General features: G+C 37.2%; 1 protein-coding gene across 1 annotated transcript in view; it reads left to right on the top strand.

Moving 5' to 3' along the window:
- Nucleotides 1–4,906: 4,906 nt before the first annotated feature.
- The window catches only part of LOC128864531 (zinc finger protein 235-like), a 29,524-nt gene continuing 14,174 nt past the window's right edge, over nucleotides 4,907–20,256 (top strand). The window contains exon 1 of the mRNA XM_054104234.1: nucleotides 4,907–5,664. Coding sequence (XP_053960209.1) covers nucleotides 5,479–5,664 — 186 coding nt within the window. The 5' untranslated portion in view covers nucleotides 4,907–5,478. The remainder of the gene's footprint in view (nucleotides 5,665–20,256) is intronic.

Here is a 20,256-nt window from a genome sequence, read left to right as displayed (position 1 = left end):
GCCGAAACGTCGAAAATGTTGGAGCTTGCCAGGTGAACCAAGTCCATCGACAGCGAAAAAAATATTCATGTTTCAAACGTTATGTTGTCATCTGGTGAGATCAGAACTCCTACTATGAACTCCTTAAACCAAGCACTGGCGATCGCTACCGATTGCAGCTAATGCATTTGAATCAAGCTCTCAAAGAAAAGCGGCCGGAATGGGACGGTAGGCATGATTTTGCTGCATGACAACGCAAGGCCACACGTTGCTAAATCGGTTCAGAAATATTTAGAGGGACGGAATTGGGGAATCTTGCCCCCCCCGCCGTATTCCCCAGACATTGCAACTTCGGATTACCATCTGTTCCGATCAATTATTGGAGAGCGGTTCACTTCTTACGAGAGCATCGCAATCTGACTCAATGGATGGATCAAGTCAAAAAAACTTGAATTATTTAATTGTTTAAATAATTCGAAACTTTGGCTAAGAACGAACGGAAACTTATTCCTATACCGAGTACAAGGTGGCTCAAAATTAATCACCTTATCGGAAGACTTATTATTTTTGCAAGTGTAATATTTTACACTTGTGAACTAAACAACCAATGGAGCCTCTAAAAGTGAAAATGAAAATTTAAAACTAATTAAGACCAAGATACAGGGTGGGCCATGTAAAATTTGCTTTTTGAATCGACTATAAAAAAAACTAATCAATATTTTTTCAAACTTTTTTTTTATTTTGAAGATTGAACATTGTCATTTATGAATGAAAAATAATATCGTTCAAATGACTGCCACGACTAGCTTTGCAGTAGGTCATTCGATTAACCCAATTTTTAAGCACACTTTCGATTGTTTGGGCTCCAATTTCATTAATGGCAACTTCGATTTCGTGTTTTAAAGCATCAATCGTCTCTGGATGGTTCGCATAGCATTTGTCCTTAATGGCTCCCCACAAAAAATAGTTAAATTTAATAGCTTAAATCACAGCTCCGAGGCGGCCAATTGATATCGGAATTTCGGCTGATTATTCGGTTTTCAAAAACGGTAGCCAAAAGTTCGAGTGTACCTTTGGCAGTGTGACAAGTTGCACCGTCCTGTTGAAACCAAATGTCGTCCATGTCATCCTCTTCAATTTTTGAAACAACTCGTTGAGCATGTCACGGTAACGCTCGCCATTTACTATACCCGCGGCTCCTCGCTCATTTTCGAAAAAAATGGCCCGATGATGCCGCCAGACCAAAAAACGCACCAAACAGTGACTCGTTGTGGATGCATTTGCTTCTCTACAGTAACGTGTGGATTTTCTGAGCCCCAAATCCGACAATTTTGCTTATTGACGTAGCCACCGATGTGAAAATCAGAAAAGAAGAAGAAGACTCACCACTTTGGAAATAGGTTTTCAATATTTCCCAATTTTGTTCAAGCGTATAGCGTCCCATTTCGTAAATGTCAAACCTTTAAGTAAATTATGAACACATTTGACATGTCATTTGTGCTACCATTCTCAAAAAAATAGCTGGTTCAAAAATCAAACGCTATATGGCCCTACCTTTACATGTCGTTTGAATTTAAAGTTGTAGTCACACGAATGTGCTCGAATTTCTCTTAGGTACAGTGACACATTATTTGTTTGCTAATTCCTTCTTTTCGCCTCTTGCACGAGCAAAACTGTTCTACGCCATGCTTTATTCATTTGTTATGACAAATAAGTGACTACACTGACCTCATGCCATTATTTTTTTTTTTTTAATCAGAATTCGACATTCACAGCTATTTGCTGGAATTCACGCACCTGGCTCCGAAGACCAAAGATTGCGCTCTGTTCTTATTAGTTGTCGTTGTTTCCCCATCATTTAACCATTAAGTTTACTCTCCTATCGTCTCACGTATGATCGATGCCTCATCTGCATCTTCGTGATAATTTCAGGATCTAGGTTTAGTTCACCCATAGCGTTCACTGTGTGTTTGGGTACTGTTCCGGATGAGCTTATTACAATTTGTATTATTTTAACTTCCTGGAGACTATGTTATTGTTACTTTTATTATTATTACTATTTATGAAGCCTACAATAAAGTAAAAGCTGAGTAAAATATACAAGAGCAGAGCTTCAAGGCCTTCAGCGCGTATTTAAAAAGTCTCTTTGCTGATATTTCCGGAATAAGTGCTTTGAGTTTTTGTTTTACTCTCCATATTCGTCCAGTAATGTTGGTGCTCTCATTCATCCTGATGAAATAGTTTTAACTAATAGACCTTCATGACAGTCCGAGGAGAAGTGATAGACTGGGTCTAGAAACCCCTTTGTTGCCCATTTTTTGTTAAGAATATCTACCATTCTACCAAAAAATATCCAACGTGATCTGGTTTCCATAATAAGTATTCCCTCTCCATGAATGCATTGCCTATTAATAGGTGAAGGGACTTTCCACTAGCTTGGAGGTGCCTTCATGTGCTTTCAAGACCAGTAGCACCACTATGTGGTCCGAGTTAGATTTTGAGCTAAAAGTTGCTACACTATTTTTTTTATTTAATGACGCAGTAAAAGCGGGTTGATTGGTGGTTTGTTGTGTCCATTTCGGTGGAGCTTGGAAGCTTAAGCAAATTTTCGAAATAAAGTTCGCCCAAACACCTCTTTCTAGTAGATGCTCTACCATTTCTTTCGCCATTGGCATATTACAATTGCGTCCTGCAGCACCAGTCTGGCTACACAAGCACCCATTGACCTCAGGGAACCGTAGCTAGTTGGGAATATAATTTCTGTCCATTAATTTATATGTTGATTGAAGATTCACCGGCCACTGGGTGATCGCAGCTCATGTGGAGAAGCTTGGACTTCCGCACAACTCCCATTACAGTAGCTGTGGGAATCCGGCAGAGAAAGAGACTGTTGAACACTTTCTATACAAATATCCGGGTCTGGCGGCTAGTCGCTTTAGGCTCCTTAGTGTGTCTTTTGGTAATAGCCTGAGACAGTTATCCAGCCTAGATCCCTTTTCTCTCCTCCACTACATCCAAAGCACTGGATGGTTGTGGAAACCCGACCTTCGATAACACTCAGGGGCACAAAACCATCTTCTGCCGTATTAGCCAGCTCATTAACCTCTTCGTTACCTCGAATGGTTGACAAATTAGGACAAGGCTGTTTCGATGAGTTAAGCCCATAACGCATTTTCTGCGCTGCTTTACCAGCCGAAGTACTACTAAGTATCATATTAAAGAGCCCTAGAGATTCTAGCTTTAGGACGTCCTGCACTTAACAGGATTATGTTAACCTTACTTCCGATTTAAGGATGCTCGTTAAGTCTGATATTCCCGCAAACCGCACGAAAAAAAGGTTCGTTAGTTAAATAAATTCTCGCACCTACTCCACAGTTCATTTTCGAATCGTCCGCGAAGATAAATGATCCGAAGTGTTCAGCACACAATATGTCAATCTTTAGGGGGGAAATAAAATATTAAAAAAGGGTAGGAGGGAGAGCTTCCCCTGTTTATTAGACTCAGAACGATTTCGTTAAAAATTTTCACGCTTGATGTTCAACACATACATATGCAAATTCATATATATACATTTAAGAAAAAGCGCACTGTCAGTCATTGGGTGGTGGAGGGTAGAAATACAATATTCTAAAAAATATATTTATGATACAGCGCAGAAAAAATTTCACTAATAGCATTATAATAAAGAGAAGCTTTTTTGAGTATGTATATACAATACATATGTATGTATGTATGTATGTACATTCACACACAATATTCGTTCCAAGTTTTCTCCTGACTACATCACTTCCTCAAGAATAAGGGCGGAGTTTAAGAAAGAGACGCACTGTATGGGTGACTAGATACAATTTCTTAATATTCTTAACTCACAAGTATGTAGATGCCATTGTTCACCTGTACATACGTCTTATGTATGCTGGTACGTGTGTATGTATGTATGAATATGCAATGCTCTGCTCCGTGCTCTTATCTCCCGTATGCTGCTATCGTACGTTTGCCGTTGAGTTCTCGAAACAACTACATTGTCAATAGTTCTCTCTCCAGAAGTGGAGCCGTTCAAACGGAAATTATGAATGGGATGTTGTAGTAACAACGAGTATTCGTAATAACCTGGCTTTCATGGCCAAAACCGCACTAACTAGCGCGCGCACACACTTAAAGAGTTTTTCATTTCATTTCATTGCTGTGCAGTTCATCTTGACTCGTCTTACCGCTTTCGACTCAATAGTTGTGTATGACTCAAGAGAGCAGGAAAAATGTGCTGGACAAGCACACGTGTATGCATGTATGTATGTATGTATGTATGCAAGTGGCTATAAGCATAATACCTACATACTACGTGTGGGCTTCCTATTTCATTCAAAAAGTTGCTCAGATAAACACTTAACGTCTTCAAGACGAACAACAGAAAAAAACCAAAAATTAAAACAGAAACAAAAGCAGCAACAACAACAAAAAGAAACAAACGAGCCAAACAAGGCAACAGGTGACGGCAGGCAATGCGGCAATACTTAGAGCGCGCTGCTTTCTTAAGCCGCTTTACAAACGTCTTGGCAAAAAGTCAAACCGCCGTTGTTGGTGCTGGTGCTGGTTCTGCTACTGCGACTGTGGCTGTGGCTGCTACCTGTGCTCCAGCCTGCTACTACTCAAGCACACCAACGTACATATGGTACATACATACATATTCCGTTCGCTCCATATGACGGTAGATGCCTACATGCGAATGCACATACATACAGACGTACGTATGTATGAATGTATGCTTGCTTGCTTGCTGGGTTGTTTGTATATGACTCGAGTGTATGCCGCACACTACTCGCATCCATGTGTGTATGTATGTATGTGCGATCAATCGATTAAATTAACGTTGTGTAATGTTGATCTTGTTTTTGGTAACGTATTGGAGCATTGAGCTAAATGAGCTTAGCTGAGTAGCTCTTAATTTTCGGTCTTGCATTTAGTGCGACCGGCCTGTATCAGGTGTGTACGCTGCTATGTATTTCATTCCGAAGGTCATGGCTGGTGCGGACAATCCTGATCGGACAGTATTAGTTTAGTGTTGAAGGAAAAGGGTCCTATACGTTGTTTGTTGTTTGCATTTTAAATCGCGTCCGCTTTGAAAACTCGTTCAATTGTATTTATTTGGCAAAATAAAAGCGAGTCGCGGCGCTTTCGTAATTTACCGATAATAGAACAAATTAGGAAACAAATCCAAAAATTAAAAACGAAAAAAAAACAAAAAACATTTAAGCGCGTACACTACTTTTGAAAAGTAAACAAACGAATTAATAAATAAAAATTAAATATTATTTGATAAACGTTTATACGCATACACATATACACATACATGTACGCATGTACGCATACATATGGCGAACGATAAATAATTAATAATTTTAAGTTAATAAATTTAAGCATTTTTTTCGTTTATTTAATTAAAATATATACCAAAAATATAAACAAATAGTTTTTGTGATTATTGAAAATAAACAAATTAAAATGGAAACGTGTGTTTTAATACCAAAAGAGTTGTCACTCGCTGCAACAACAATAACAGCAAATCATGAAGCCGAAATCACAGTGTGGACAACATCGTACATCGAGCAAGGCACAATTTTTTACCCCTTTCAAGGGACGATACGCTGGGATAAATTGGACGCATTTCAATATCTCGAGGAAAATGATGTGAGTATAATGCAAAACAATAACAAAAAAAAAAACAAGCATGCATATAAATACACATAAAAACATTACCCAATTCCCAGTTACATGCCTGCATAAACAGTACAAATGCACATACGAATGCACACATACATACATACATGAACGCATCTGCTAACTTAATTAGTATGGAATTAATATTAACATAAATTTAGGAGTACATGAAAGTAAAAAAAAAATATGATGAATATGGCGAAATCAGGTTAGTCATAAGCGACGGATTTTCGAGTTAGTTCAATGTATTTAGTTGAGGAAGTTGGCAGGCATACATGCATACATGCAAACATACCCGCCTATAAACAGGTACAATGTGATAGTACGAATTAGGATTTTGGGAAGTGGTGTGATTATTGGAAATCATGTATAGGCATGTATGTATGTATGTATGTATGTAGGTACAAAGAGCCAATGTGTCGTTAATATTTCCCCAAGCATGTCGTTTTTTTCTCTTAGATAGGGGCAACTTTCTTTGTTTTGCTACAGAGACCCGCATATTTTTTGTATGATATGCAATGAAATTAGAAAGATTTTAATTGTACGAGGTGTGTTCAAAAAGAAACATTGACTTTTAAAATTTCACTTGCAATGCCTGTAAATCCCTCTTTTGATTTGTTTATTTTGTTGTATATATTTGTACACATGACCTGAACATCTGTTTACAGTTTGAACGATGTGACATACTTTGCAAATGTCCTGGAATAGGCAGACAACCGTGGTGGCATTGCCGTGCCTCCATATAAATTACGCAATAATAAACTCCAGAATTTGCTAAAAAATTTTAAATAGCCTTAAAATATATAGTATCTTAGCAGCTTATGGGACATTAATCCCCAGAATGTGCTACAATTTTTAAAAAGCCTTACAATCTAGGGTACCTCAGCAGGCTTTGCACAATAGATCTGTGTTGGTCGCACTGCGCAGTAGCCTAATAATAATAAACCTAATAATAAGGTGACATATGTATGTAGTTTATTTTTGACAGATTCTTACTCCTATGAGGGACCTAGCATTGAGACCTATAAATCTATTTGCCTCCTCTTCAGATTCAAAGTATTTCTCTGAAACAACTTCCTCCTTTTTAACCAACACAGGGGTTAGACGTTTTTTGGTGTGCTCGGTGATTTTATGCTATAGAAAAAAATGAAATGCTGTGGCTAAAAATAACATAAAAACACATCGTAATCTTGTCTCGACCATCGCACTCGCCAGAATTGGGCTTTTGCGACTTTTTCTTGTTCCCAAAACAGAAAATATCTATGAAAAAATGGGGGCTTGCCACAAATGTGTTGGAACTCAGATTACACCTAAGGGCCTTTTGGCCAGAAAAGCTTCGAGGATTGGAAACAGCGTTGGCTTAAGTATATTATATCTGAGAAGGATAAGTTTGAAGTGGCCGCAATAGGTATTCGTGAATAAATAAATATTTTTCGAGGAAAATAAAAAGTCACCTTACTTTTTGGATACACCTCGCATTCTTACGAACATACATGTTTCCATATATTTATATATATATTTTTATAATTGGCGCTTACACTCTTTATTGGGTGTTTTGATTGAGCTCCTCCTCCTATTTGTCGTGTGTGTCTTGATGTTGTTCCACATTATGGAGGGGCCAACTGTTTTGAACCGACTCCGATCGGCAAATAGTTTTCGTTTGGCAAAGAACTCTTTCATGGCAAATTGTGGAAATTTACTCTAAAAACAAAATCTGTTCGCGAATTTCATAGAGCGAAGTGTTTAAGAATACAACGAAAGGTCGATAGGTCGATTCGTCGTCGTTCTCAACTTGCTGGTCTTTGCCCTTCATCTATGTGGAAATTTTTACGTAAGGATCTTGGCTTACCTGCCTATAAAATACAGCTCGTGCAGGAATTGAAGCCAAATGCGTGGCATTTTTGCTGATGCCATGAAAGTATCTCCCAGATTATAATAAAACTATAAAATAGACTATAAAAAAATAAATAATTCATTCCAACAATATTTCTGCTTTGTACTATCATTTTAAGATCTCAAGCTCTTAAAAAACACCCTTTACTTCTCACCCTAAGTACGATTAGACTTCACTTGCTTGCATGGGTAGCCCACAAATTAACATACGAGTATATGTATTAGTAAATTGTTTCACACTTTCCTCTAATTGACGTAGTGAAAAGGGGGTGACCAAAACAAATTTACTTGCTGTGCTGACCCCGATGGAATCACGCATACACGCATGCAATCATGTTCAATATTGTTCATATACACAGATTAAACAAAAAAGATTGCAATAAATTTTCTTTACTTATGAGGCGCAGAAAAGCGCATCGGATATAACCCGCTTTATTTCGGTTAATTCAAGTCTCTAGTTTTTACAGACCACTTAGAGCTACTATGAGCTTAAATATCTACAGATAATTGATAAATAAATTAAAACAAAGATTTGAGAAATTTATAAAATTCTTTCTTTTACTCCGAAAAGTAAATCGAAGTAAAACTCGAGATCTCTTTGAATTCTCTTGGAGCGGGGCCAATAGGACCATTACGCACAATTCGTGTTAAGCAATGTAAGATAAAATGCGGGTGTGCTGCTTAGAGATCTAGTAGTGATATGAAAGTGAATTCCCCTTAGTGGGGATGAATAATCAATTTCTCCTTTAGGTACACTAAAAACAAAAGACAGTGAGAGTATAGACCTTCCATGCTCTAGAGACTTTAAATTATGTAAATAAAATCAAAGGGGTTTCTGTGCAAATAACAAGTAAATATTATTTGGAAAATATTATATTTAGAGTTTAGGATTTTTTATTATAACTATATATCTTTGAATAATTATTTTTTGATTTTTTAAAGAAAGTAAATATTTAAAATTAAGCATTGATAGTCAGCTATGAATATAAGATGTCATTTGGTAGCTACGAAGCCTCAGTGGCCCATTAATATTCCCAGGAACAGTGAAACTGAGCCTTTTCGTTTTGCGATTATCTTCAAAAGAAAAAGCAAATATTAAATATTCGAATCAGTTATGTAGCTGTAGCTGCACCAGCAATGCCTTTGAAGTGGTGGTAATTGCCTACGATGAAACGGGCTGATGTACACTGAATTAAATAATTCTATCACTAGGTCCTTTGCTTGTCTGTTTGTATACTGCAGCTGTCTGGTTCAGAAAAGTCAAATATGAATGGTTGGGAACGGAGCTTTACAGTAAATAAATAAATAATTGACATGTACACTTCTGTTAAGGTTTTGCTGGCTCCGAACGGCAAATGGTTTTTTCTGAGGAGGTTTTTCATGGCGGGAGGTTTGCCATTGCCTGCCGAGTGGCGACCGCTATTAGAAATAACTTTTTCTATCATTTGGTGTTTCATGAACGAAGATTCGAACCTACGCACTCCCGAATGATAGCCACGCACCAACCCATTCGTCTACGGCGGTCGCCAGCGTTTTACAGTTCGTTGGCCCTCACCAATATCGCACCGTTTAATAACTTATTGAGGCTTGTGGTTCGAGCGACTCTTATAACGAGTCTCCCCTTCCGCCCATGGGAAAAGCTTGATGAAGTGCTCAGCTACCCCGTCATCGGGGATTTGGCAGCAGAATTCTGCCTGCTCATTTCGCATGCATGAACACACTCGTCCATGCCGTCGCTGCTCAAACGGCACCGAAGTAAATGTGAGGAGGTTACATTGTTTTTATATCACCAACACGATCTCAGTTTTTCGTAAACAAATCGTTGGCGTTACCGCGGTTAAGTCAGCAAATCAGAAAATTCCTTCAAATCGCTGTGAGCCTGTTAACGGTATGATGTTGGCCACACCTCTGCATTCTCCTACCATTTACCATTTTATACCAATTCACTGATTTTTTCAGCAAACAATGCAACTTAATGCATGCTTAGAGGCGAAGAAGAAATTGAATGCAATTCGGGTTAAACTCCGTGCCTCCCTTTCCTGATGCTTTTATATTTAGTTATGGAGAAAGTATGCCCCCGTACAATACACGCAGTACTCAGAAAGTCCTAGGAACTCCGCGCTATTCAATTTCCATACTCGTACTTGTGTTTACCGGTCGTTGGGTGATTGGCACGCACGTGAAAAGCTAGGTTTACCATTTAACCGCCATTGTAGATGCTGTGGCGACCTTTCAGAAATGGAGGCTGTTGAGCACTTTCTCTCAAAATGCCCGGGTTTGGTAGCTAGACGAGTGCTACTGCTGAGTGCTTCTTTCTTCGACAGCCTGTGGCAGTACGCCAACCTACATCCCATCATTCCTACATCCCTTCATTGCATCAACAGCTCTGACTGGCTGTAGATATGTATCTGCCTGTATGAGGTATCATAATGGTATCACACGGCTCTTTAGTGTTACTTGGGGAGCTCCAGAGTGGCAACCATTTCACCTGCCTTCCTAACTCAATGAACGATATCTTCAGTTCCCAAGGGACGTATAAGAAGTACAATTTAAAATAAAACCAATGCAGAAACATCATGTACAGATTTTTATATAAATTTGCAATATTCATAAATAAATATTTAATTAAAATATAAAAACAGTTTAAAATGAAAATCTATGCAATTTAAAACAAAAAACGGAATAATCAATTATTTATGTATGTATGTATGTATGTACATTCAGCGTTAAAAAATGATTTATATAATATACATACATACATGTAGATTAGGGTGCTTCCCCAAAAAAGTAGCACTTCTTCCAGCGAAGTTACATACAAAATTTGTTATATTTCATTTCTGCGGTTAAAATATTTTGGAAAAATTTTAAAATTTACGTGAGCTGGATAAATTTGTAAACTCCTCGAAAATCGAACTTTTTATAATAAAGTTTAATTAAAAAAATTTTCCAAAAATCCCTTCAGATGATAGAAGAGTTTAAAGTCAAAAGGTATGCATTAAAATTTTTACCAACGGGAACAAAATAATGAGATCTGCAAACAAACAACTGTTGGACGTGAATTCCCTTACAAATTAAAAGGATGAGAAAATGGCTTTGGAAATCGGATTTGGATATCGTAAAAGTCAAATTGGGTCAAGATTTGGTTGAGTCATTCAAGTGTTCCCTAAGCCTTTCTTCAAAAACAAACAAAAAAACATTAAAAATGTCATTATTTGGATTCCGCCAATACAAATTTAAAAACTTTTTTTTTTTATAAATAGGATTTTTAGAAATATTTCGGAAAAATGTTAAGCACCCATTCGAAAATATTCCCTGAAATACATTTTTTAAATAAATAAAAATAGTTTTTAAAAATTTTATTTCCAAAACAATCGGATAAAAGCGTTTTGACATACCTAATATAAAAGGACTGCATACAAATTTTTAGAAAATATTAACTACTGATTTGCAAATATTCCCAAAAATTATATTTTGCTCAAAAATCTGCCCAGATGGCGCTCGGATTGAGATGCTTTAAGAATTCATATTTTTTGTCTGTTTTAGCACAAATTCAAATGAAAGGACGCCTAGATGTCGGTAGTGAATAATTCCTAGACGCTCCCTTTTTATGTCATCTTTGACATTTATCAAGTATATATGTAGATGTACATTTTTTCCGATAGAACAACGCTTCAGATTTATTGAAACTTCACATGAAAATGTTCGATCTTTAAGAGAAACATATCGCAAACTTCGTGATTTTTTGGGTGGAAATAATCGTTCGGATGAGTCGACAATACAAAGATTTATGAAAGAATTTCCAGAAACTGGTTCTGTTGAGGACTAAAAAAGGACTGGCAGACCAAACTGAGGTTTTTTGAAAAGTAAAGTCTATGCGAATGGAATTGGATCTACACTTAGAAAACCTGCACAAGATATTAAAATACTAGGCAAACTATCGAATGGAACCCACAGGGAATACGAAGAAGGCAGCGCACACTTGGAGAAGATAATTAGAGAGTAAATAGTATTAAATGAATTGAACTGGAACGTTATACAAATAATGCCATTGGACAGTGATATATTGAAGAGATTTGATGTGGTCCTGTGCCTCACTGTGGAAAGGAAGGAATAAATATAATACATAAGTATATAAAGCCTGTGCGAATAGGCCAACAACGATTCCACAGCTGACAACACAACATTCGGACCGATATTACTGAACTCAACGCGAGTGAGTCCTTTAAAAGCTTAGTTCTCGCACAGCTTCTGAAATGAGGGTTAATTGGTAAACCTAGCTTTTGCGAGTGTGAGCCGATCGACAAACAAACACAGGCACGGGTTCGGAAATTGAAGTGCGTGGAGTCCCCAGGATTTTCTGAGTTCACGTCTATTGTACTGAGGCCACAGGGTTTTCGAAATAGCACATGAAGAAATGGAATTCCATCTTTTCTGCGCTTTCCTTAGAAATTTGCAATTCTATTTAACAACACTCAGAGGGATGCCGATGACCGGGTAGGAGGTCTCTGAGAACAATTTAGTCCACTTTCTGGCAAGCTCGCCAGCAATTTCATTTCTCTCTATGTTCCTATGTCCTAGAAACCAGAATAGATAAATGTTGGCTGCACACTCAAGAGATTTGATCTCCTCCGTACAGGAGTTAACTAGTTTTGAGCTGCATCGTGACGTCGTCGGAGTCTTGGTCGCGATTGGACTATAGAAAAAATTTTAATATATCCCTGGTTCACACGTTCCCTAAGCATTTTGCATGCCTGCAGGATCGCACTTCTGCTTGGAAAACACTAGCAGTATTCAGCAATTTTAAGGAAAGAGAGAAATTCCATAAACTCCATGTTGGAGCCGTTAAAGATCTTCGATGCAGATTTTCCCCTCGTTCCAATAAATAAATATAATAAATTCTACTCAATAATGTAACAAATTTTATAATCCTGATTGAAAGTAGTATCGATATCCTTTTTTTGTGTGAAGAGTGATGCACCCTAATGTATGTACCTGCAAGTATAGGTATCTATCTACATACAATCATTCACATAATTAACCACAAACAAATTCATACAAATACCCATAAATATACCCGCATGCAACAGTTTTAACGCTTTTTTTAATTTTGTACCTGTTGAAAGTCGACAATTTCAATTTATATGCATACAAACATATATAAGTATGTGTAGAGGGGTTCTAACTGCGGAATAACCCACGCACGGAAGCACACCTCTACAAATGTACGTATGTATGTAGGGATGTGTGCAGTTGTAATTCATTAAGTGCCTGTGGGAAAATTCCCACGCTTCCCGATTAAACGGGATGTCTCTCAACTACGAATATGTATATGCATACGTTCATATATGTATGTGTGTGTATGTGTATAAAATATAATATGGCATGCAATTCCGTCAAATGAGCATAATTGTCTTAAACAGAGCGTCTTGAAGACGACGACTCTACGACTCTTACCTGTAAGTAGCGCCATGGGAAAAGTCTAAGTATAACGTCTTTTCTTTTCACGCTTCGTAAGCACCAACGTTATTACAAATACACTAAATACTATACATTCAAGCATACTTAGTTCGTACTTATTAACTATGGCTAGTTGTGCCCACATACAATTTATGCGTTTATAGGCAGGTATGTATGTATGTATGCACATACATATACACGGATGTACGGATCTGAATGTTGCAAACATTACTTGGGGTAATTTAACATCAAAATTCAACTATTAACCCACCCTTTTTCTGTGTGCATCAAGTGTAAAAGTAGCATTTTAAACAATAGCTTTTCGACGTTTCAGCATTAAGAAAACATGGGAACTTCTTAAAGAATGTCTTCTTCGTCGTCGTCGTCGTCTCGTCTTCCCGCCGTTATGGGAGAGTGAATATGGCTGAGAACTTTTTCTAAGACAGTTCATACATAATTGCGGTGGTGGTAAAATTTCTATGAAGTGTAGCGCGCAAGCACACACACATGCACTTAGTACATATGTATGTGTGTATGTGTGCAAAAGCAAACTTTAACTCGCATGTTAAAATATGTAAGTACACACACAGCCACATTTATTAGTATGCATGTCAGCGGCCTAGGTAAGGGATTCCCTTTTGACGCTTCACCACAAACCCGTCGAAATTAATTCAAAGTTTGATCTACCCAAACGATCTAAAGAAAGGAGGGGTTTCTTATGTGGTTCTTTAAGTGATGCGTGGGAAATTCACTCGCCCTCAAAGCACTCGCCCAATGCGCTTTGATCCGACTAACTTCTGCTTTCACACAGTTCTCGAACTTGCTATTTAACGGTCAATGCAGTTAAAAATATTACATATTGCAACGCTTTATAAAAAAATCAAAAAAAAGCATATCCTTATTGTCACCTCAGCTAGGCGTGTCGGTTATGCTACACATATTTGCTCTAAATAAGTCAAGTCAACACTTGCTGTTGCTGTGCTGTCAAAAATCCTCATCCATTTTCAATCAGTGAAAGTGTGATTTTCCGCACAGCTGTACTCGTTTAGTCGCTCTACAAACAATCCTACCGTTACGCTGCTCCTACTTTTATGGCTTAAACCAGCTACATATGTACATACATACACATATACATATTTAGACATTAACGTTGGTTAAGTTCAATGTCCGTAGCCATCAAACTATTGCACAACTAATCAGTCACAACATATTACATATATTGATGTATTATAACAACAAATAAAATGTACGTATGTATGGACGATTTGTTGATTTGGTGTTACTTGATATGAGTAAACAGTTGGTTGATGACAGAATCGCAGAACCCCACAAGTGCGTTGCCAAGCCACATGCGCGTTACATACACGCAGATATATGTACTTGCGAGTGTGCATATGTATGTATGTATGCAGTTGCAGAAACTCACACCAATGACCACCGATCATCACATCAATGATTATGGGATGTAAAGATGTGAAAATCCATTTCCCAACAAATCGTGGGATAAAGGTTTCAGATTTCATTGAGAAGTTATGCAAAATTGAGAAGCCTTTGAGAAACAAATTACTTGCGGCGCGCTTGAGTGCTGAGTGCTTTCTTCAAAGATCAAAAAGTGCGCTGAAATTGTTTATAACTTTTAAAATATTTATCTATTATTCTAAAAGTATTTCATCACCATCAAATTGCTAGCAAACCGGATTCGAGATGATTACCAAACTTTCGGTAAATTGAGTTGAAAAACAGGTCACATTTTTTTTAAAACTTCATTATTTTGTATCTCCTCCACACAACACATATATATATTAGGCCGGGTCGATTTGTGGGGAGGCAAAAAAATCGCCCATTGCTCTGTGAAAATCATATTCTAGGGATCAAAATAAGAAACTTTGCCGAAGGAACCATACCTCTAAAACGAATTCTGATGTCCCCCAATTTGGGTCGAACTTTTTAGTTTCTTTTCTATAACTCACTTAAATTAATTTTTTCATTTACATATGTTCTGACTAAATAAATTTCTTAAGAGAAAAAATAGATATTATTATAAATAAATAATAAATATTATTATAAAAATAAAAATGAAGAAAAAACATAGCCATTTAGCTGATTTTTTCATGTAAAGGCCAAAAATGGTGATATTTTTAAATTGGGAGACATCAGAATTCGTTTTAGAGGTATGGTTCCTTGGGCAAAGTTTCTTATTTTGATCCCTAGAATACGATTTTCATAGAGCAATGAGCGATTTTTAAATCGACCCGCCCTAATATATATATACATACATATATCCTTAAACTCCTATTTGGAGCATAGAACGTTATGTGGAAGAGACACAAAATAAATATATACCTATACACATATATGTATATATTCTCCCCATAATCACCATTAATTTCAATAAATAGTTTTTAATTTGTAAGTCCACTGTTGAGCACAATCCTCAAAATTGCGTTTTTGCAGCTTTTAAGTTCTGCATTTAAACGCCTTTTTTATCACTCCATTGCTACCATAGAGTTTTCCTCTCAATTTTTTCTTAATTTTTGGATGCAAGCAGAAATTACGCGGCACCAGATCCGGAGAATATTGCGATGGACGAATTTATTCAATGCCAAAAAGCGCAATGAAGTTGTTGCTTCTCAGTTCAGCAGCATGAGCTGTCGCATTATCGGGGTGCAAGAAGTAACTACGCAGTCCTTGTTTTTCCTATTTTCAAATTTTAAGCAGTTTTCTGTATATCATTTGGCAGTTACTGGCTGAGAAGAATCGAATGGAACAGCGGCAACTCTGGTCAGATACACCGAAATCATCAGTTTTGTTGCTGCATTTGCTGCCTGGCTTCTATAGGTGGATGTGCTTCTTTCGGACTCCATACAATGGACTGCAATTTAATTTCCGGTTCATTTTTAAAAAATCAAACTTCGTCACGTATTACATTCATATTAAAGTTGCTAGACTCTCTGTTTTTGAATTTTCTTAAAAAATATAGAGCAAAACTTACTGTAGCTTCTTTTTGCCTCTGATTAAAATTTCGGGGAAACAATCGAGCATATTTCTTTATGTATTACAAAGCATTATGTAATATTCGCAATACTGACATAGCATTCAAGCGCAATTCACTCCATATCATTTCCTGTGTCATTCGTGGGTGTCCGCCAATTTTTCGCTTCACCAGGGCCACATTTATCTCGTCGGTCGACGATCTTGGTCAGACTCGCATTTTAATAATGTATTGAGAATTAAGCTCTAATATGAGATAATTTAGTTATATGCTAGTTATAGGCTATTATTAGCATGTGAGCCGTAATGTAAATTGTTATTCAAATTATACCAAGATAATGATCCCAAGCACAAGTCTTACTTATGCACGACTTGGTCTTGCTCAAAAGTGCTAGATACACCTGCCCAAAGGCCAGATATTAAACCGATTGAAAATTTATGGTCGCATATGAAAAAGAAAGTGACAAAAAGGTTTTCTACAAACATCAAAGAGATCTGGTGCATCAAAGAGAAAAAGATTCTACAGGAATATGACCTATAAACGAATTTCATCAATACCCAGGACATTACAATCGATAATAGATTCGGCAGGTGGTCACACCAAATATTAGCTTGGGAAAAAATAAATCCATTATTGTCTCGGTAGATGGCTGTAGCGATCGATATCTCGTAAATTACTGATCCATCAATTTAAAGTTTATGCTCGTTGTCAAGGTGACATTTTATACCAAAAAAATTCGTTTGCTATTCTTTGTTTGTTCCCTTCAGTTGTGAGTTACAGAGGTTAACAATGAGAGTCAACGAAGAGTTGAGCAGTTTTTCTTTGATAAAAGCGAAAATTCAAGCCAGGCCGCTGAAATTGTAAATGGTGTTTATGGCGCCGATACTGTAGCAGTTAATTACGTGCAATTTTGGTTTCGGCGATTCCGAACAGGCATTTTTGATGTTAAAGAAAATGTCGATAATGTCGATTAAATCACAGAAATAATCGAAGTTGACCGGCATGTCAGTAGTCGTAGCATCGCTCAGGAGCTAAATATCGACCATAAAACGAAAGTTTTACACAAAAATAATGGCTTTCGTTCCTGAAAAAGAGTTGGCAGCATTGAATACTCGTATAGTGAGTTATTCAGCTTTATGCGGTATACCAAACTCAGTAGCAGCGAATCTTACTCGATAACTTTGAATGTCGCTTTCACATGTAAGTTTTTCGTCGAGTGAGCAAGGCCCAAAGTTAGCGAACAGAGAAGTGTCAAATCGAAGGCGCCTATTATATAAGTATATGCTATTATATAATATTATATTAACCCTTTGCGGTCGTACTAAATTTGGGCGTACTGGTCGGAATTATTTTTGGTTGAAGGAACAGTGATACATAACATGTGAGTTATGAAAGACTAGCTTTAACCCGCAGCCCCGCTCGCGTAGGAGTAGTTTTGAGGGATTTAGGATAAGTATATAAAAGAATTACAAACAATAATTTCATAGAGAATAATTTTTTATTAATAACCCTAATATTACAATACCCGGCATCCGTTGCTATGCCTCGTTGAATAAAATCAAAACAACCAATCAAAAAATACCAAGCAAAATTATTTTTATTAATTTTCTATTTCAAACCGTTTTTGAACTTTGCATTTGGGTCATAGTTGAACAGGTTATGCGGATTACGAAGTCTAGAGTGTGCTATAAATAGTGGGAAATAGGAAAAACTAAGATTTTTTAGATTCAATTTAAGCAAATATTCGATTATCAGTGACGAAGGAGAGTGGTGGCGCGGCCTGGGGGCTGTGGGAAGGGAGTTCCATCATAAAAACCTATACCTATACCTATACCTATGCCTATAACCTTCATTGGGTGAGAATATGAATGTATAAAAATGTTTACGTCATTTGGTGTTGTCGTTTCGTAGTGATGCGCGAACAACGTACAGACATTCACCTTTATAGTATAGATAAAGAAGATTTATTAATTCTATAAATAAATACAGTATAAAATTTATATACTTCCTTGCTGTGGTGGCTGCGAATAGACATATGACCGGAAAGATAAAAAAAATTTCGTGGCTGAGAGTAGACATACGACCGCAAAGAGTTAAATACCCTATGATCAAAAAGTACCGGGAATGTTTAATTGACTCTTTTCTTCGATTGTCAAAGCGTAGTGCTCCATGAGTACCTTCCATCGGGCTACACAGTCATTAAAAAATATTATTTATGCGTTTTGAAGCGTTTGAGAGATGCTGTACGTCGCAAACGGCCGGAAATGTGGGCAAACAATTATTGGATTTTGCATGATGAAACGCGCCATCGCACCAAGCCCAAATTGTGCTGGATTATTTGACCAAACACCAAGTAAATACCATCGTGCATCACCGTATTCACCTGATATAACCCCGTGCGACTTCTTTTTGTTTCCCAAGTTGAAGTTACCACTTCGTGGAAAGAGATTTCAGTCGATAGAGGAGATCAAAGAGAATGCGGCGAAGGAGTTAAAGGACATCCCTTCGTCGGCCTACCAGGGGTGCATGGAGGACTGAGCTAAACGTTGGCACATGTGCGTTGCTTCAGATGGGTCATATTTTGAAGGAGATAAAATAAATTTGCCTGAAATTTAACTCTGTTTTGTTTTTTTGTTTAGACATTCCCGATACTTTCTGATCATAGGGTATATACATAATTTGTAGAAGTGTTAAATTTTTCTTGTTCTATTCTCATATGAAATATGAAACATTTTCCCAAGGCGTGTGGCAATATTTTTGTAATGAGGTAACATTTTCTTCGAGAAAAGGAATCACTCTACATAAGAAAGGAAACAATTCATTAATAAGTTTAATTTAATACTTTATGTTACTCCAATCACTATGAAGGGATTAAACCAAAGAGGAATTCAATATTGCACTAATCCGTTTAAGCATGAAAGTGCCAAAGATCTCACGCATAAGTGCGCATGTGCATGCATACATACAAACATATGTACCTAACAACAAGTGGAAATTTTGAAATTGAGGCACATAAGGCGCTTCCCACAAAAAGGCAATGTGGCATATGAGGAAAAGTCCTTAGCTAAGCCAACAATTCATGACTTCTGCTTTACGCATGCAAACACTGATCAGTTTCTTTCATTTTTTTTGGTTCCTTTCACCCTTAATTTCTTATTAATTTTTGGTCGATTTGTTGTTGTTGTTTTCTTCGGTAGTTACTTAAATACATGTTAACCTCTCGTCGCTATCCACACTTGCATACATATAAACGAATAGGTTTCGTGATGGATGGTATTTCTGTATTTATGTTCGCTGTTGTTGTTGCAGCTGTTGGTTGTGCTGCTGCTGCTGCTGTTGCTACTTTTGCTTCTGTTGCCCGTTGTTATGATTGAAATGACGTGAAGCCGGCTGCTGTTCTTGATGATGAGTTGATTACAGTTCAAATTATCAAGCGCGTTTTGATATTACTCGTCTTTTATGCGGCGGCGACGGCGGCAACTGAGATCAGCATCAGTTATATAGCTTGAGATGCTGCTTCAGAAGATCATCGCACCTCAGCATAGCGCATACTATGAACTATAGTACGTAACACTGCCACTGACATCAGGACCAGCGCACATCAATACAGCTTCACATTCAGCCTCATTTTCAGCTTAAGCAAAGGCGAATCTCTTTGATGTTTCGTAGAAGTGCTCGTTGTTTACCTTTCGTGCACAAACTCATAAGTTATAGTCATGCAATTTAAATGTTGACTCTTGTGGCTCTTTTGTTTCTGATTTTGACAATGACAGGAAGCGCGCAGGTACCAAAAAAAAACAAAAACGACTATTTTAGTCATTAATGTAAAGACTCTACAACCGAATAACTTTAAATACGCTCAAACACATGCAGGTAAACATGTATGTATACGCATTTATGTAGATGTGGGTACACTTATTGGAAAGCTGGATTTGCACCAAAAATGGAACAGGTAATCATAGCAAAAAAAAAAACAAAACGAATACAAAAAAACAAACTACAAAGCATGTAATTCGGCGTTCAACTAATAGTCAATTCACCTACGAATAGGATTAAGTGGTATACCAGAAATGGCGTGCTTGAGAAGTTTTCTTCAATATGTGTCTCAATAATCGTGATTTCGTATAAGTCGAGATTAAGAAAGCATGCTCAGTCCTTTAATGTGGCCACCAAAAACAAAAGTGATGCCCAGTCAGCCAATTATCGCATTTTTATATAAT

Source organism: Anastrepha ludens, chromosome 5 (assembly GCF_028408465.1).
Source record: "Anastrepha ludens isolate Willacy chromosome 5, idAnaLude1.1, whole genome shotgun sequence".
Classification (NCBI taxonomy): Eukaryota; Metazoa; Arthropoda; class Insecta; order Diptera; family Tephritidae; genus Anastrepha; species Anastrepha ludens.
The sequence above is the reverse complement of the archived record's forward strand: the minus strand, read 5'-3'. Positions and strand labels throughout refer to the sequence as shown.